This window comes from Rhipicephalus sanguineus, chromosome 6, assembly GCF_013339695.2.
Source record: "Rhipicephalus sanguineus isolate Rsan-2018 chromosome 6, BIME_Rsan_1.4, whole genome shotgun sequence".
Classification (NCBI taxonomy): domain Eukaryota; kingdom Metazoa; phylum Arthropoda; class Arachnida; order Ixodida; family Ixodidae; genus Rhipicephalus; species Rhipicephalus sanguineus.
In genome coordinates this window covers 154,392,100-154,411,123 of record NC_051181.1, presented here as the reverse complement: position 1 = coordinate 154,411,123, position 19,024 = coordinate 154,392,100, and the positions used below count along the sequence as shown (strand labels likewise).

The following is a 19,024-nucleotide window of genomic DNA, read 5'->3' as shown; positions in this document are numbered from 1 at the left end:
ACTCGGCACGAATATTTTCCACCTATCACTTTCTAATGCGACGCGATCTTCGGCAGCTGAGGCTACATGTTTGTGTCTCTAGCGCAGTCTATGAGCATAGATATTATCAATCGCAATTTTTCTCACAATGTGATATCTACCCACCCGCACACCGTTGGAAGCAAGCCGTGATAGCTTTAATTGTGCTATCAAAGTAGGAGTGCGACGCTCATAGTGCAGATAAGCGCTTTGCGTTAAAGCAACGAACTAACAAAGTGCTGCACGCCAGTAGCAAATTGATATGCCAGGGAATATCAAGAGTGCCCGTTCCCAGCCTAGCGCTGCGGTCGACGGTTGGTGTCGCTCTGCTAGGTGGCGCGGACAGGCCGTCTGAGACGAGCTCGCGTGGTCCGTAAACTTTTATGGTGGACTGTACGTACGAGCCAACGTTATATGGACAGATTTTGCTTTGTGATCTGTTAGAGGTCATATGAAACGAAGGTGCACTCATTGGCTCTACATTGTCTGTCGAAAATAAAATATGCCAATCAGGCCGAAATATACGAAGAAACGAGAGAAGTCGTCCCAAAAGTGCATCGTATTAGGAAGAATAGCAAAGAGACAAAGTCATGCTATTCACCGATGCCGCCAGGTTTCTGCAGCAGATTGCTTCCCCTTGCCTCAATCGATGTCGAAGAAGTGGGCTTAATCTCGGCTGTTTTTCTTACTGTTGCGTTTTCTTTCATTTTTTCTTAACGTATTGCTCCTGTTTATAGGATCGTTGTGTGCCGTTATTGATTTGTGCCACGTTGGAAGGCGTGCATAGACAAAGAAACTATACCGCTGAATCACATTCCCATCCAGCTTCTTGTGACAAAAGAAGAAAAAAAATTCCGCAATCTTATAATAAGCTTATGCTGCGTCACTGCAACAAAATTTATTTACGTCTATTTGTTTCCTGCCTGTTCTTGAAGTAACAAACGAGCAAATGTATAAGGCAGCCATGCATTAAACGTCCACAACTTCTTCGTGTCTTCTTTGTTCCTGAAAAACAATCAGGTGCAGTAACTTCCTGACGTATGAGCTCCCTCTAAAGTCTTTCCTTCTTGGTGGGTTGAATCTCTTTTTTAGCATGACCAGTTTTGTTCAATTCCTTTTCCGATACGCTCGGCATGACTGCGCATCTTGATCTCAGCGTTCGAGGAAGTGAATTGGTCCAGCATCTATAGCCTGACAATGCACCACGTTTTCTATTAAGGCCAAAGGAATAGCATACCATAGTAGCTGCCAGTCCAGATTAATCACCTCGAGAACCACCGGGGAATGGGATTCTGTGCGGATGAGACGACGCACGTACTTGTACAGGAAGTGTTCTTGGGGCGAGGCTTATCTGAATTGTGAAATATTAGAAAACAGCTCAATCACCAAACGTTTTTTTCTCCGTCTGCAACGCTTGGATTGCAGTTGAATACATCTGAGGATGGAAAGTGCGGTTCCGTAGGAAATATCATTGAACTAGTGTGCAAGGAATATCAAGAGAGAAATGAGTGTTTTAATACATAACTGCCTTATTTACTGCACGTACGATGAGACAGAGAAAGCACACGAGACACACATCAGCGCTCTCTGTGTCTCGTGTGCCTTTTTATCTGTGCCGTCATACGCGCTGTAAATATGGATGTTAAAAACAAGCTCACCCAGCATATTATATTGTCACTTCATACGGTCGCCATGCACAGTACGAAGCATTGCAAATTAAAAAAAAAAGCAGGGGTGAAACCAAATATTCCTACTTACTTAACAGCCCTATAGTTCAGAAATACTGCTTCGAACGTATTGTTTTTCATACGTTATTAGATATGTCACATACACACACACACGCACACACGCACGCGAATTGCGTATGGATAGCTTCAACTAAGATTTTTGCAAGTGGAAAAAACTACTGCGAAATAAAGGTTACAGAGAAATGTAAGTATGAAAGGTTTATCGCTCCACCGTAACCGTCCCTTGATTTCATTTTCGTCACAGTTTTGTACCTTCGTGTCAGACGAGAAGGAAAGCAAGTTGCCTAATGCACGAACTTCAGAAATTTTTCTGTCATTTGGCTGGATGCATCCATGCACTTTTGTTCTTTCATCGGGAGTATAGTCATCTGTTCAGCTATATAGAGAAGAGGCACACGGAAGACCAACCGGAACGCACGCTAGAAATCCTGGCCATCACCCCAGTTAGCAGAGACTCAAGTAGCAAACGAAAGAACAACAGAGAACCATCGTGCTGGGATTTCGGTATCCGGCCCTTTCTTCTTTGCCGAGTTCAGTGCCACAGGGATAGCACAATCCCAATGGTATACGGCGTGTAACGAAATCTCGTTAGGAGTAGTCGCCACTTCACGAGGATTTCGACCTTCCAAGTAGATTTTCGTTTTGCGTCGACTGAGTACAAAAACGACGTTCCCCGCCAACTGCTTCGTAGAGTTCAGTGCAACATCAAAGAACGCGGGTGTGATCTAATCAAAGAGTTGAGAATGGCTTGATTGATAAGATAGCTTATATATATATATATATATATATATATATATATATATATATATATATATATATATATATATATATATATATATATATATATATATATATATATATATATATATATATATATATAAAACATAACTTCCTTCTGACGGTGGCCCGCGGGGCGCTGTCGAAGCGCTGAGAAAGGTCACTGGTGTGTGCCGAATGGTGGTTCGAAAAGGCGCTTATGCGAGCAGCAGTTTCACTGTTACATTAACTAGTGTTTTCTTTTTTTAAAACAATATCTTTATTGAACCAAGTTACATTATTAGGTCAATATCTATGACTTCCTCGGGCTCACCACGACCTCGCAATTTCAAAGTTCTGGTTACAGTGGTAACTGCGTTGGCCACGGTGGCGGATTCAACGAACACGCTTGTTCAGAGCTTCGGATGCGACGTAAAGAGCTTCAGCTAGTCAAGATTATTTTCAGCCATCAAAATAGGCTTCCCACATAGGTCATCGGCTCGTTAGAAACAACGTCAAGACACAAATACTAATACTTTGAGAGCGGGTGTCAGAATAGGGCATCTTTGAGTAAAGGTGGGCCATGGCAAATACGGGTGCCCCGTATACTTCCCCGTAACCGATGCCTGTGATTCAAGCATTGGTGCACACGTGCATTGGTGATGGAGGATCCAGAGATATCGCTAAAAACAGACTGTCATTGACCATTATTTTCTTGTGAATTGATCCGGTTACAAATTGAGGGAGCTAAAATGGTTTCTACATAAACATGTGATGCATGGACTGCGTAGTGCAGCAAGGCTCTAACTACTCTATGGGTCTACTGCGCGAGTGCCGAGTCCCTTTTTTTACGTGTTCTCCGAGGTTGCACAGGTGAGTCACCGGTGCGTGCTAAGACTAAGAGTTAATACAGTATCACACTGCTGTGCTCAGAAACAATGACGCGTTTTCCATTGAGCTGTCATTTATTTAAATATATGATTTAGAGCAATAGAAAAGCGAAGAAGCACCCCTGACGTGTTACCGCTGCCCAAAGGGTGCCGGGGGGGGGGGGGGGTCTTTTCCTTTTGTCCTTGCACTGAGTCGGGAGCCGAATTTTAATATGGGTGAGCGCCCAACTTTTCTAGTAATCTTTTTTTCGTTTTTTCTTCGTTTGAAAGTAAGCCAAGGTATATGTGCTAGAAATATAACACAAACCGCAAAGTACAGGGGAATACTAAAACAAAAGCCGCCAGATCCCACGCATTGTGGGAATCGATATAATGCGAAGCAGCCGGCAAAGATCTGCATACATCGTTTTGTCTGTCATTGAGGAAAATACGTGCCACTCATGTCATTTATGTTCGTTACACAGTAACGTCGCGCAATACGAATTTCGGGGTAGACAAAGCTAGCGAAACGGTCGTCAGCGCACCATGAGTGTGGCACGTAAGTAATGCTGTACATGACATGCGTGTCATGATTTTCGTGTTAATTCGTGTTATTTATGTTCGTCACACAGTCACGTCAGGCAATGCCAATTTCGGGACAGATCAAGCTAGCGAAACGGCCGCCACCGCACCATGAGCGTGGCACGTAAGTCATGCTGTACGTAACATGCGTGTCATGATTTTCATGTGAACTCGTTTTATTTATGTTCGTCACACAGTCACGTCACGCAATACCAATTTCGGGGTAGATCAAGCTAGCGAAACAGCCACCAGCGCACCATGATCCTGGCACGTAAGTCATGCTGCACATGACATGTGTGTCATGGTTATCACGTTAATTCGTTCTATTTATGTTCGTCATACAGTCATGTCGCAAGATACCAATTTTGGTATATATCAAGCTAGCGAAGCGGCCGCCAGCGCATCATGAGCGTGGCACGTAAGTCATGCTGTACATGACATGCGTGTCATGATTTTCATGTTAACTCATGTTATTTATGTTCGTTACACAGTAACTTCGCGCAGTACCAATGTTGGTACATATCAAGCTAGCGAAACGGTTGCGAGCGCACTATGAGCATGGCATGTATATCATGCTGTACATGACATGCGTGTCATGATTTGCACGTTAGGACCTGTCAGTTATGTTCGTCATACACTCTTGTCACGCCGTATCAATTTTGGCATATATCAAGTTAACGAAACGGCTGTAAGAGCACCAAGACTGTGGCATGTATATCATGTCGTTCATGACATGCATGTCATGATTTTCATGTTATGACTCACCATTCATGTTCGTCGTACAGTCATGTTATGCCATACCAGTTCTGGTGTACATTCGATTAACGAAACGAGACGGAGAGCACAAAGTCGTAGGCGGATAGATAGATAGATAGATAGATAGATAGATAGATAGATAGATAGATAGATAGATAGATAGATAGATAGATAGATAGATAGATGGATAGATAGATGGATAGATGGAGATGGATAGATGGATAGATTCGCCGCAACGGCGAAGCAATGATTGCGATAGCAATAAATTGTAATGTAACGCGAAGAACGAAAAGCAGCTCGAAATTGCCAGCACATCGCTCGAGCCCAAAGGACGCACGAAAAGAACGCACACAGGACGAGATGGACGGACGGACGGACGGACGGAGATGGATGGATGGATAGATGGATGGATGGATGGATGGATGGATGGATGGATGGATGGATGGATACACTCAAAGTGACTTGGGATCGCTAAGAAATGCTTCGCATTTAAAAAAATGTCACAGTTTCGCCGCAACGGCGAAGCAATGATTGCGATAGCAATAAAGATGTAACGCGAAGAACGAAAAGCAGCTCGAAATTGCCAGCACATCGCTCGAGCCCAAAGGACGCACGAAAAGAACGCACACAGGACGAGCGCGAACTAATGCGTCACAGCTCGACACTTGAAGCGCACTGCTCAAACATAAAGCAGGACGCACGAAACAAACGAACAGGTACACACAAAGATAGTAGATAGATAGATAGGATAGATAGATGGATAGATGGATGGATAGATGGATGGATAGATAGATAGATAGATAGATAGATAGATAGATAGATAGATAGATAGATAGATAGATAGATAGATAGATAGATAGATAGATAGATAGATAGATAGATAGATAGATAGATAGATAGATAGATAGATAGATAGATAGATAGATAGATAGATAGATAGATAGATAGATAGATAGATAGATAGATACGCTCAAAGTGGCTTGGGTTCGCTAAGAAATGCTCCGAATTTAAAAACATTGGATCATTTTCATTGCTTTGCGGTTTATCCTAGATGGCCATGGGCCTAGTATATTCAAACGTTGGCTCCGAGTTCGGTACAAACCACGGGAACATAACAGAAAAGAAGGCAATGCAAGCACATTGATTCGTGTTGAGTCCAAGGCGCGCCTGAGGTCGTGCAACCTATCGGTCGTTGAAGGATATGTTCTATCTCTTAGCTTTTATTATTATATTTTGCTGTGCAAACAGTGCACGTCAAGGAAACTGACACTATCGTTCTTCGCCCATCGGGCGTGCGCGTGAATATGCAACGTGTCGCGCGGCAAAGCATCGCCAGAACACACAAACAAAAATGGCTCCTGTAACGCAAACGAGGCGTAAGAAATGTAAATAACCAGACTGGAGCGATGCCGACGTGAACCGTGTTTCCTGTGAATATTGATCGTTAAAAAGGTACGTGCCCTTGACGCATCAGGAAGCTGCTTGGCCAGCGCTGTACTTGTGCATGAAAATAAGGACCTGTTGGGCGCAGCAAAGGCGTTACCTAAGGCCTCGCCTGCGGGATACATAGCCGTTTTTCTTTTGCTACGTGCGATCGATGTTTCTTATACGGAGACAGCTTTCACTATGCATCACATGCAGAACACTGCGTAGGGGCACCTCTGCTCGTGCGTTGTCGCCCAACGTACTCGCGCGGGGCTCGCTCGAGCCTTTTCAACCACGAACGCCGACCCCTAGAAGCGTGGAGACGTGCGTTCTTAATCGAACTTGCGTAGTTGCCACTGCGTTGCATGCTCTGTATGAAACTGGAGTAGATAATTTTTCAGTAGTGTTATTATGAAAGGCATACAGCCCTTCAACCATCATTTTCCTGATTAATATTTGCTGTTACAAATTATTTCAGATCCTCTGTGTGAATGCAACGTGATGACCCTCACGCCTGCTGTTTTGTCCAGCCGATCTCCCCAACTTAACTCTTCACTCTCATATGTCTCCGTTTTTCTTAGTCTAGCGTTCTCCCTTTCACTTTCCCATAGAGATGAGTAGCAAACATGGCTCGCATCCAGTTAGCTTCTTTTGCGATAAAACAAGGCTTGTGCTACTGAGTAGACCGGTCTTACTGTACGACGGCACACCCGGCTGCGTGAATTGGAGCTTCTTGATAAAGGTGTTAATTTCGAGAGTTTCCTCGGCCCCATCACCTTCCTGCTTTTGAGTTATCACTTCCTCTCCATCTTATTTAATTAGGAAGAAGTGTGAGAGGTAATGAGACAATTCAACCGCACGTTTGTTTTTTATATTTCTCTTTGCGCTAGATTTATTGCTCCGTTAGTTCGTTGTGAGTTTTCGTTTCGGTCGCACTGAAGGCACAGAGTCAATGTGGCAGTTTCGACGAATTAGAGATCACTGTATCGGCAAGACTTGAGTCGGCTTTCCTTGGCCAACGCCGTGGTACCCGCGGAAAATCTCCTGCAAGTTGTACCATTTGCAATGCAGAGCGGAAACGCTCACACCTGTTCCCGACATGCGTCCTGTTTACGCGTGGGTCCTTGCACTAAGCTTATTGTATACAACCCGCTGCTTCGGCTGCATAGATAAAGGTACTTGGTGGACGGCCACACTTAGCGCGGTCCGTTTACGGTTACAAGAATTGGCGCGGCTTGCTCTAAGTCACGTAAGGCTGGGTCACGGCAGAGCTGGTGGGCCCCTAGCTGGTCCTGGCTTGGCTAGGCTTTTTCCCTCTCACCTCGCTCTTTCCCGCCCCATGATATATGCTATACTGTACATGACTATGCTTGCTCTCGCCAAGAATTTCTCTCCTTCTCTATCTTTATCCTCTTTCTCTCTTTCTTTCTCTCTGTAGTCGTTCTCGCCCATCAGAGATATTGCATCTCACACCGGAGAAATGGGACCCATAGCACGTGTTCTGGGAGCGAAGCACAAGACGCCAATGAAGAAGAGAGCGTCTGCCGGTTCATGATGATCGTAATTTTCTACCTGCGACACACGGCCAACCTCGAACATAACAGCTCTGCTATAGTACAGTGTCCATTTGCTGGCGAAAGTAACGTATTCATGTTATGTTAAGAAAACACGTGCGTATTAAGAGAAATAAAAAGGCGAATACACGCAGCTTTAGTACACTATGCTCTGTATTTCTTACAGCCTACTCGTGAACTTTATGGCACATCTGACACAGGAAGAGAAATATCAACTAGGTAGGTAACTATTGTTCGTTTCATTGTAGTTGAACACTTGTGCCTTGACTATGTCTGCGCATTCACCTCTGGCTAATAGACATTCCAAAATAAAAGCCCGATGAAGTTTATATTTTTCTTATCAGGGGTAGCTATCATCTAGAAGAAAAAGAAAGAAAAATAGACGAGAATAGAGCAGCGCAAGAGAATAAGAGATTCTCTTAATAGAATAGAATAAGGCCCCACACATAGTATACGTATAAGGACCTGTAAGGCAAACATATTCCTTTATAGCAACACCGTTTGGAACCCGTCGATGCAGCCTTCTTTGTCAGACGCTGACAAATGGCCTCTATAGGTGGATACAAATGTCTCGTGTGCTGGTCTCTCTAGAGAGGAGAATAAAATATCTTACACATAATGCTTTCCGGCTACCGGCAAGGTCATTCGTTCTTATCTAGGTTGGACTCCTTGTTGTATTCCACGTGGGAGGTGTATTATTCTACGTCGGTCCATGCAACTAAAGACAATTTTATTTTATAACCCCCGATCCTTTACCTGCCTTTGTTTATGATCCTAGCCTCTGGCTTGCAGACTGCAGAGAACTCTTCGCTTACTTATAAGCAGGAACCGGCAAGGACTTTTTGAGCGTGGCTGGGTTTTTTCCGTAACATGCCGAGGCAGCTCGAGTAAATATTGGCATTCTTTTTGGATATTAACAACGCACGCTTCGGAAAACGAAGGAAATTTTGAAAAGGAAATGTCAAGGCTGTCAATACTTCGAAAACATTTCAATTAATTACCAAAATTTTGCTTTGATGAAACTTTCGTCCCATCGATACAATCCTTGGCACTGAACTAACTTGAACTTAATATTTATTGCGTTGACATCATACGTTAACACTAAGGTCAAAGTAGACATCTTGAATGTCAGGATAAAAATTACAAGCTATCTTAAACTGCAGATGCAATTAGAGATTGCAAATGCAATGTAGAAAGTAAACTCACTAAACATGTATTCTAATACGCCAGCTGGAAGCTCTTAAAGGGCCCCTGCAACACCTTTCTTAGTTATATTGGAATAGTCTCATTATTGACGTATGACTCTTCACGAGTCATATGCCGCAAAAATTTTTCGAATCCGTCAAGTCTAAGTGGTGTTACCAAATTATAGAGATCACGTTCCGCAGCTTTCTCCTTCAACTCAACGCCGCGAGCGCGCGGAAAGCTAGGCAGCGAGTCGAGGGAGGGAGCGCCGGCGGAATTTTTTTCTTCATTTTTTTCTCTCTGACGTCTGGGCGCAACCACTTGGTCTGTGCCGCCACTTCCGGTCGGCTTGCGTCGTTCTCGTCGAGCGGAGCCGATCGCACTGTGTATCGCGCGTGCTTGAAAACTGCGCGTCGGTTTGGTAATGCTGGGTGTGCACCTCGAACGCCGTAGTGTTTTCATCGCTCTGCCAACCATGGAAGCAAACCTGCGCGCTCGTTTGGAACGAATGACAGCTGAGATCGGTTTCGGCCCATACTCCGATACACCGCCTCGTAAGACGGCACTGGCAGACGACCCCGAAGCGCCGCCATTACCGGACGCCAGCATTGTTATCGGAGACATGCTGCGCCCCTGCCTCGGTCGGTCGTGAGAACGCGCCGACGATGCAGTTCCCAGCTGACGAGGCAACACTCGAATGGCTGCCACTCTCAACGGCAACCGGCGATGGTCAAAAGCACAGATATATTCACGTTTTCGGCACTGCGCATGGCGAAGAAAACGGAACCACGCAACTACGAGCAGACGAGTTGTCGGTGAGACCGGAAGTGCTAATATTAATGTTTGTTCGGTGTTTTTAACGCGATAACATAATATAAACATACATATTATCTACTTATTGAACTCAAAATTAACAACGAAAGTAATAATGAGGGTGTTATCGTGATTATAACATCAGCCAATGGTGGAACTGCCGACAATCGCGTCATATTTTGCGGACTAATACATCATTTGTCGAGAGAAGAGGGAGCGATTTTCAGCTGACTTTGAGAATTTATTGTAAATTCCAGGCCTTGCGCATCGCTTTAATATTTGGCTCGCGTGTTCTCGGGAGCCTCGACTACCGATCGGCAGCGCTTTTTGAGCATGCTCGAAAAGTGTTGCAGGGCCCCTTTAAGCTTTGTATAAAATATAAAGAAATAGCTAAGCCTAGCAACGCTGGAGCGATCCTCCTGTCACATTCTGCTTCTACGCTCCATTTGACCACGCAGTGGAGCGAAAGTCTCTGTTTTCGCTAGCGAATCCGATGTGGGTGCCACAGACATTTTTCGTTATGCAAGCCCACAGTTCCCGCGTATGCGAGAAAAGAATGCAGTTCGCCATTTTCCATTTCACGCTGTCCATTCCAATATCCACCAAATGCACTAGCCTGCTCCTTTTGCTAACATTATCGTTCCAATAAAACAAGAACACGGTGTCAAAACAGTTCTCTAAAAAAAACCGCTGCTGAACTCAAGGCGTGACTGTCGCCGTGAATTATCTTGCTCGCCGCTCTCTTGTGAGTGGGATGGAAAGCAAATTCTGTTGAAGAAAATACGGCTCTAGAATATTCACGTCTACGTATATTACTGCGTGGTTCAAAGCCCTTTTTGCACACGTTCTGTCTGGGAGGTAGTTTATTAACGTTTTTTTTTATTTGATCTGTGCCCCCATGATTGCCAGTGCTCACTCTCTTCTTGCACTTCTACAACAATATATTTTCTGATCGTCTTTCTAGATTATTCACGTACTTGTTTTATTTTATTTTGACAATTCCTTAATCTCGTTTTTTTTTTCTTGTACTTTAAGAGTAAGATTTCGTGACAGCTTGCTGTTTTTGAAATGACAAACTATCCGTATTTCACAATAAGAGTAAAGATAAACAAAACAAAATTACTCTACGAAGCTAAAACAGCAAAAAAGCTGTATAAATGAATTCAGGAAAGATTGTGTGTGTGTGTGTGTGTGTGTGTGTGTGTGTGTGTGTGTGTGTGTGTGTGTGTGTGTGTGTGTGTGTGTGTGTGTGTGTGTGTGTGTGTGTGTTTAGTTCGGTATGTTATGTTCTTGCTCTACGAATGCAAAGGTAAAATTTTCTAGCTGAAATGTCAAACAAGATTTGGTGTCCCCTTCACAAAAGGTCCACCATCTAGTGCGGGAAGCGTAAGCTCCCTCTTTCTAAGCTCGTACATATTTTAGTCAGTTACTGACGTAAAATCTGGGAGGCTGCAGCAAAATATCCACAAATTGTTTTTAGGTGCGAAGCACCTCATGCGCTCGGGCTGTCGGTGTCTCCTGTCGTCGCCGTCACGGTAAAGCAAGTGGCTATGAAGACGCGTTCGCTTAGGAAAAGCTCGCGAGAACACGAGCTCGCCTGCGAGGGACACCACCTCGTGCGCTTCTCCGAGTGGCAAGTAACACGGCGCGTTGGGCTCAGGAAAAAGACTTGTTTCTGCAATGGGCGCTGGACGCTGTCTGTAGCAATGAGAGGACGCTGTCCTCTCATTCCTGTTGACGTGTTCCTATGGGAAACACCGGTGCTTCGCACCTCCCCAGGTCTCACTTTAGTGGAGCTGTCTTTCGCCACTATCTCCGCCGCTTCCTTAGTCTTCGCACTACTACGGCGTAGCTGCCCCAATTTATGTTGTTGTTTGTTTCCTGACGTCATTTCCGTTTCTCTTTAACAAAGAATCTGAGCCACCCCGTTGCTTTTTCCTTCAAGAAATGAAAGTTTCTTACAGTCTTTGTTTCTTGTAGGCGTACTTAAAACATGCAAATTAGGTACATAAAAACACTGGGCAGTCCTAAATGGCAAAGAAAAAAGAATTGAAGTGCATGACAAGTTAACTCTAACAAAACGAAATGATTTATTTTTGGTTGTGCTTTCTCTGTAAACAAACTTTGTGCCACTCATAAGTTACGCCCTAAGTAGGCATACAATGAGCAAAACTTCATCAGTACAGGCGGTCACACAGATCTATTGACTTTAAGTACCTCAGTCCACTTGATGTGTTCCCGCAAGTGTGCGCATGATTCTGTCCGTCTCTCTTTTATTCTGCCTCTCTGTTTGCCCCTTTATCCCTCTCCCCAGTGCAGGGTAGCAAGCCGGACGTGCGTCTGCTTAACATCTCTGCCTTCCCTTGCTTGCTTCTCTCTCCCGATAGTACACCATTCGTGGAAGATGTTTTACCAAGCAACCGGGGACGGCACTAAAAGACACTTGCTACACGTTCTGCGGTTCCCAAACTACGTGATCATTGGTATAAAAAGACGACTTGTTTACAATTATTGGAATGACTATACTATCCCGTTATGCATCTTCAATCAGCCTACTAATGTTTCTTGAGGACATAACTTGTGACTCCCTGTATATAATCTTGTGAACAACGTATCATTACCTTTGCTGTTGCGTCGACAAATAGTGGTTACCATCCTAGCATTTCCTTTTAAATGCGAAGCATTTGTTAGCGAACCTCTGGCACTTTAAGCGTATCTATCTATCTATCTATCTATCTATCTATCTATCTATCTATCTATCTATCTATCTATCTATCTATCTATCTATCTATCTATCTATCTATCTATCTATCTATCTATCTATCTATCTATCTATCTATCTATCTATCTATCTATCTATCTATCTATCTATCTATCTATCTATCTATCTATCTATCTATCTATCTATCTATCTATCTATCTATCTATCTATCTATCTATCTATCTATCTATCTATCTATCTATCTATCTATCTATCTATCTATCTATCTATCTATCTATCTATCTATCTATCTATCTATCTAAACTATCTAGCCGCCTACGTCTGGCGGCTCTCATGATCGCCTCCTTAACTCGGTGTAGATCAGGATTGGCATGGGAGGGTAAAGGCATTTGACGAATATGACTGTCGGGTCATGACATGAATAATGTGAAAATCCTGTCGCGTATGTCGTCAAAGACTTTTGCTCGAGAGGCACATACCCGTTTACCACGGGCCGCGGTTTACGGATATGAGCCACAGGTGATTGACAGTTGATGTCTACCCAGGAACGGCGGGAACAGATATTGGTAATTTAAATGCGAGAGCGTGAGGAAGAACTGATATCGGCAGCGTTGACCCGACGAATGGAAAGAATAAAAATTAGGACCCCAACGGGAATCAAACCCAAACATTCTGCGTGGCAATCAGGTATTCTACTACAGAGCCACGCCAGGTCTATAAACTGGTTTGGAAAAACAGCCTGTACAGGCGTAATGTCGGTGCAACGTCAATTGTGGTTGTGGGGCTGGCTGTTTAATTTTACAAGAAAGCAATAAACAATGTACTCCTACGATGTAGGCGTTATATCAGATTAACGTCTGTGGTTCCAGTGTTGGCTCCGCTTTTGCAGCAGTCTAATAAACATTGCATTTGTATTCCCATGATTCAGCAAACTATATTGAATCATTGCTGGACCTCGGAGGAATACATTAGTGAAAGTTACGTATGATATTCACATGATTTCACCGTAAAGTGCTACTACACTTACGAAAAAACGTCGATCCAACTCCTAACGCTTGGCTCAAAGCCATAAAATAGAGCATAGACGTACTCGCTAACTGCTTTGCATGAAACCGATTCCCACAATGCGTGGGATCTGCCGAGTTTTATTCTACTTACTTTCTCTGCGTTTTTAACAACGCTGTCCTTACCCGGTCTGAATAACAAATATTTAGTACGTCGAATTCTCGTAAGTAACAAAAGAGAACTATGTATCTATTAAACTATGATGCATTTATGAACTGAACATTAAAAGGCTAGGTTCAGTAAGCGTCTGCAGTTCCATCACGGCACGCTTTAACGACATTGAGGAGAACCGAGACAGTTCCGCGTCCTATGCATATTGCCTGGAAAATGACGAGCCATTTTTCTTTATTTTTGTAACGAGTGCTTTGCGTAATTAACTTTCAAGGGCAGCCGATCATGAAACACTCTCCCAAATGGACTTAGCGGCCACGAAAGTTAGATGTGAAATTCCCGCTACGCATAATTCGGGCATTCTGTTGCCTACGCACCTTTTTCATGCTGTTTTGCGTTGCTCTTGCCCGGTAACGGCCAATTAACTGTGGTCGTTGGCGCTTTAATTAGGCATCGCCTCGGTGATGGCGTAACACACAAAAAATAAGCAAGAGAAAGCTCAGCGCGATGCATACAGCAAATTAAAAAAAAAAGAAGAAAGCCATGTTATGCATGTTCTCCTTGGTTTAGTGGTAGAGTTGCTGAAAAATAAATCAGGGCAGGCTTTGACAATAAGCAATGTTATCCACTCTACCTATCTTCCCGCCTTCCTGTTCTCGGTATTAGTCTCCTTTTTTCGGTGGTCAGGCATTAAACGCTGCCTGCGCTACCACTGCCCTTAACGAATAATTAACCTCCGCGGCTTAACGAGCAAACTTGCCTTAAAGTAAATATTTATGTCCTCAAACAAATGTAAATGCGTTAATTCACTCTGACTATTTGAGATCTTTATAATGGGGTCACTTAATTGAATAAGCCTTTCGAGCTTGTTATTTATGTTTTGTTTTATTTCTATTCACTTATTCACCTCTGAAAAATGTTGCTCAGCTTTCCTTTTTCTGTCTTTCGTATATCGAAACATTTCACCTTAATTTTCACCGTCGCTTGCTTGCTTCTCTCTGAAGAGATGTCTTTATGTTTAAGAACCGTGTCTTCACTATCTTTTTTTTGCCTTTAACAGTTGAAGTTGCTTCTAATCCTATTGCCATTTTAGCTAACCCACACGCGCACACACACGGGCGCGCGCGCACACTGACGATAATAATTTATAATTGCTTTCACTGAAAATATTCCAAATCTATTGCTGTCACTCAGACAAGCAACTTTTCAATGACAGCTCGCTAAGAAGCGGTAGTAATAGCTGTACTTCTTGACTGATTTTCTACGTCCTCTCTCTCCTCTCCTCCATTGCAGTGCAACCGACCAAGTGCAACTTGCTTTACCCTCCTGCTTTTTTTTTTCTTCTTCTCTAGTGAGAAACCGCATTACGCGAAGACGTTATTTTTCAGCGATTATGACAAGTGCTCGCTACTCATTTTGCCTTTCAGTGTGCGCTGTCTGTGCCGTGGCCCACTTAGAAGGTTAATATGTGCAGTCACATATCAGTAGCAACATGGTTTTCATGATCGATGGGGTCCTAAGCTTAATCAGTGAACCTGCAAATGTTAAAAAATTGCAGTGACCAAAGCCATTGAAGCTCTATTTAGTATATATGTTTCTCTTGTGTAGTAGCTGCTGCATTCCGTTCGCTCCACTTCCCCCGTGGATATCGCGTGGAACAGTGGACGCGGCTGTAATGCTTAAAAAAAGATTTAGTGCTCCAAAACAAAATTTTTACCGATTTTATTTCTGTTTCAATGACAGCTACGTCGTGTACAGTGTGTGGGCGATCAACCAGCTGCTGCCGCAGGTTCGTTATTTCATGCGGGCTTGCTGTTTATCACCGTCCAATGACTCTCATACTGATAGCGTTGCCGAATTGCATGATTCTTTTTCTCTGGTGTGTACTGGAGCCTGAACCATCCATATCGTAAAATGCTCACAGTGGCACAAAAAAAAAGCTATGTGTAAGAGACGCAACATGTACGGTAAGTCACCGTACGTAGGGATCGATGAACAGCAAGAGTGCAATCGGGGCAAAATGTTTGCTAAAAAAAAACTTGCGCAAGTTCTTCGAAATAAGGATTGTTTATTGTGTGGTGATCTCACGAACAACGTCAGCTCTGGAAGAAAGGTGTGTGTGCGGGATTCAGGCTATTAGAGGCATGGGGGTGGATTACGACGCTTACAAAAGAAAGTGCGACTGACAATAAAATCGATTGAGCCTTCGCTGCGCTTAAGGAAAAACGAAAAGGGAACGAAACTCGTAGTTTAAGATGCTAAGGGGAACCAATGTTTGTCATGACGCAACACCTCCGAGTGAGGAGATGCATCAAGCCAGCGTTAACGTTGCGTAAACTACGTTCTTTGCGTGTATTACGTAATTTGGCGATACCTGGTACCCTCACTGCGGGTCGTCCTGGTTTGCTTGAATACAGGAACAAGCTGCGAAACGTCAAGGTTCAACAAGAAGTAAGCCTAAGAAAGTAAGAGGGGCGCTTAGGATGCTGCTCTGTTCTGCAACTCATGCGGGAGCACGGTTCGGCGCCAAGGAGTCTTGGGCGAAGTTTCTTATTCCTATTATTCCCTTTAACCACGCTGTATTTTTCTTGGCCTCTCGCTCTCTATTTATCTCTCTGTTTATCTTACTCTATTTGTCTCTCTCTCTCTCTCTCTTCCCTGCATGCCTTGCATATCCACATCCATCACTAACTCAATAAATTTTATACCTCTTCTCCGGATTTACTTTTTAGGTGCGTAGAACTTTAGGGGCCCGGCTTGTCCATCCATAGGTCTCGTGTGACGGGATCATGCTCACAATCAAGTGGTCAATACAGGCCTAAAACAGAGCTAGAAAAGCTAAAAATCGGGTTAACATAAATGAACAGTATTTAAAATAATACGATTAACAGAAATAACTAAGAATTATTTGCAATAATTAACTCAAAATTGATAAAATCACTTCGGAAACATGCGGGTGACACCCGCGCCGCGCAAGAGAGGGTGCCACCACCTCTCAGGCACGCGATTGCTCCTCCCACCGGTGCTTCTCCAGCGCCAGTGCTACGAACTCCTGCGTGAGATCATTCATAGACAGAGACTAACAATAGCAGAGCAGTAATCACTTGCCGCCCGCGCTACGCACTTCCTCCTGTTTCACAGCGATGAAGCTGCATTTAGCGCAGAATTGAGAACTGCACCAATCGCTGCACAAGAACGACATTAGCGCTGTATGTGATTTGTAGCATCTTTCAGTGACGCTAGCGACTGGCGGCAGAACTTCTTTTTAAATGCGAAGCATTTCTTAGCGAACTTCTGCGACTTTGAGCGTATCTATCTATCTATCTATCTATCTATCTATCTATCTATCTATCTATCTATCTATCTATCTATCTATCTATCTATCTATCTATCTATCTATCTATCTATCTATCTATCTATCTATCTATCTATCTATCTATCTATCTATCTATCTATCTATCTATCTATCTATCTATCTATCTATCTATCTATCTATCTATCTATCTATCTATCTATCTATCTATCTATCTATCTATCTATCTATCTATCCTGGGAGCTGCCGCTCCATCCTTGCGGCAATGCTTCAAGACACGCCTGAGGATCTGCCTGGCGCGCAACCGTCCCGTCGGGCCACGTCCAGGAAACGTGGAAACGCGTCAAGCGACACGGACAGCGAGGCAACCGATTTGTACTCGGAGGGCTTCGAGTCATCGGACGATGACTTCAAGGTCGTCATGAGTCGAACGGCAAAAAGAAGACTCCTGCGGACGACATCGTCGGCGAGTGTTTCTACCGTGAAGACTGCAGCACAACGTCGGCCGCACACCATGCTATTCATGCCCGAAGACCCTGCGTCCAACTTACGACTCCTCAATAGGCAAGTTCTCTCTGTGCTTCTCGAGGAAACCGCGCCGAATCAGATCAAAGACGTGAGGATAAATGCACGGAAGAATGTCCTTGCCGTAGACGTTCTGCACCGTAGTGCGCTGCAAAGCCTGCGGTACATAACGGTAATCGACAAAGTGAAAGTTCGATCAATGATCTCTACAGGTTGTAACGGCACTGTTGGCGTCATTTATGACGTCGATCTTTCCATTCCACCTGATGACCTGCCAGTATTAATAAAGTCAACTACAGAAGGCACTCTCATCACGCACATCACAAGACTTGGCAACTCACGTTGCTTGAGGCTTGTGTTTGAGGGAGACAGCCTTCCCTCACACGTCAAAGTAGGCCACGTTCGCCACTCAGTCCGTCCATACGTGCCGAAGCCACTGCAATGCTACAAATGCTTCAAGATAGGACACGTCAGAGGTGTCTGTGGGAACAATGTTGTGTGCCCGCGGTGCGCTGAATCTCATTCAAAAGACGCCTGCGGTGCAACTGTGTTAAGGTGTCCCAACTGCCACGGCGCTCATGAAGCCTCATCCAAAGATTGCCCGCGCTTGAGGAACGAGCACGCGGTACTCAAGCGTATGGTGCGGGACAATTCAACGCACAGAGAGGCGGCCGCTACACTTCGGCGACGACGGCGTCGACACCGAAGAACATCACGAAAAGACTGCTCTGCCGATAGCGAGATGTCATCCTCCATCAAAGCGGCTGCCTTACGAACACCGAACTCCTCGAAGACGGACACTGCGAAATCAAAGGCAGAGACAGCAGTCGCACCTTCCGAAGAGTGGCCCTCGCTTCCACAAGCTCAACCTGCTACGGCGTCACATCGAATCCCACCACCCTCAACGACCCAACGAACCACTGATGCGACGACTGAAGATCGACAGGTCGTAAACTTGCTGCAGTCGCTGATTAGCGCCATGCCCGTTCTACTGAGCAACATGAAGACCCCGTCTGCGCAGAGCGCACTGCAGGTGCTGGACACCCTGAGTCCGGTGCTTGCAGCTTTAGGGTAAAACCACGGCCCTCGAGGTACCATCGTTTCGAGAGGAAGTCAAGAATGCATCTGTCTTTCAGTGGAACGCCAGAGGTCTTAAGTCGCGCATGTCCGACTTTAGACAGTTTGTATTTACGAACCGATTCCCCATCATTGTGATATGCGAGCCCAATCTGTCTGCTTCCGTCAGATTGTCAGGCTACGAGTGCTTTATGTCCTCCACCCAAGGAGAGTGCAGCAAAGTTGTTGTGTTCATGCGCCGTGACCTGACTTATATTCATCACCCTGTCCCACCTGACGAAGAGAATCAATATGTTTGCCTTACTGTGAAGAAGAATAAGGTCACTTTCACAATTCTCGGAGCTTATGTATCCCCATCAAGCCGCCTAGATTGCGAGCGCTTACGCGATATTTTGACATCGACTCCACACCCGTGGGTGATCACTGGTGATTTTAATGCCCACCATTTTCTATGGGGAAGCTCAAAGGTCAACTCTAGAGGAAGA

The 19,024-nt window shown here is 44.4% G+C and overlaps 1 protein-coding gene across 1 annotated transcript; it reads left to right on the top strand.

Annotated features, from left to right (window-relative positions):
* Positions 1-17,202: 17,202 nt before the first annotated feature.
* LOC119397645 (uncharacterized) lies at positions 17,203-18,537 on the top strand. The gene has a single exon (XM_037665070.1). The coding sequence runs from the start codon at positions 17,203-17,205 to the stop codon at positions 18,535-18,537; it is 1,335 nt and encodes a 444-aa protein (XP_037520998.1).
* The last annotated feature ends 487 nt before the right edge of the window (positions 18,538-19,024 follow it).

Bases quoted from the DNA above. Each gene is read 5' to 3' on its own strand.
- LOC119397645 (XM_037665070.1), top strand. From the start codon at position 17,203: ATGCTTCAAGACACGCCTGAGGATCTGCCTGGCGCGCAACCGTCCCGT.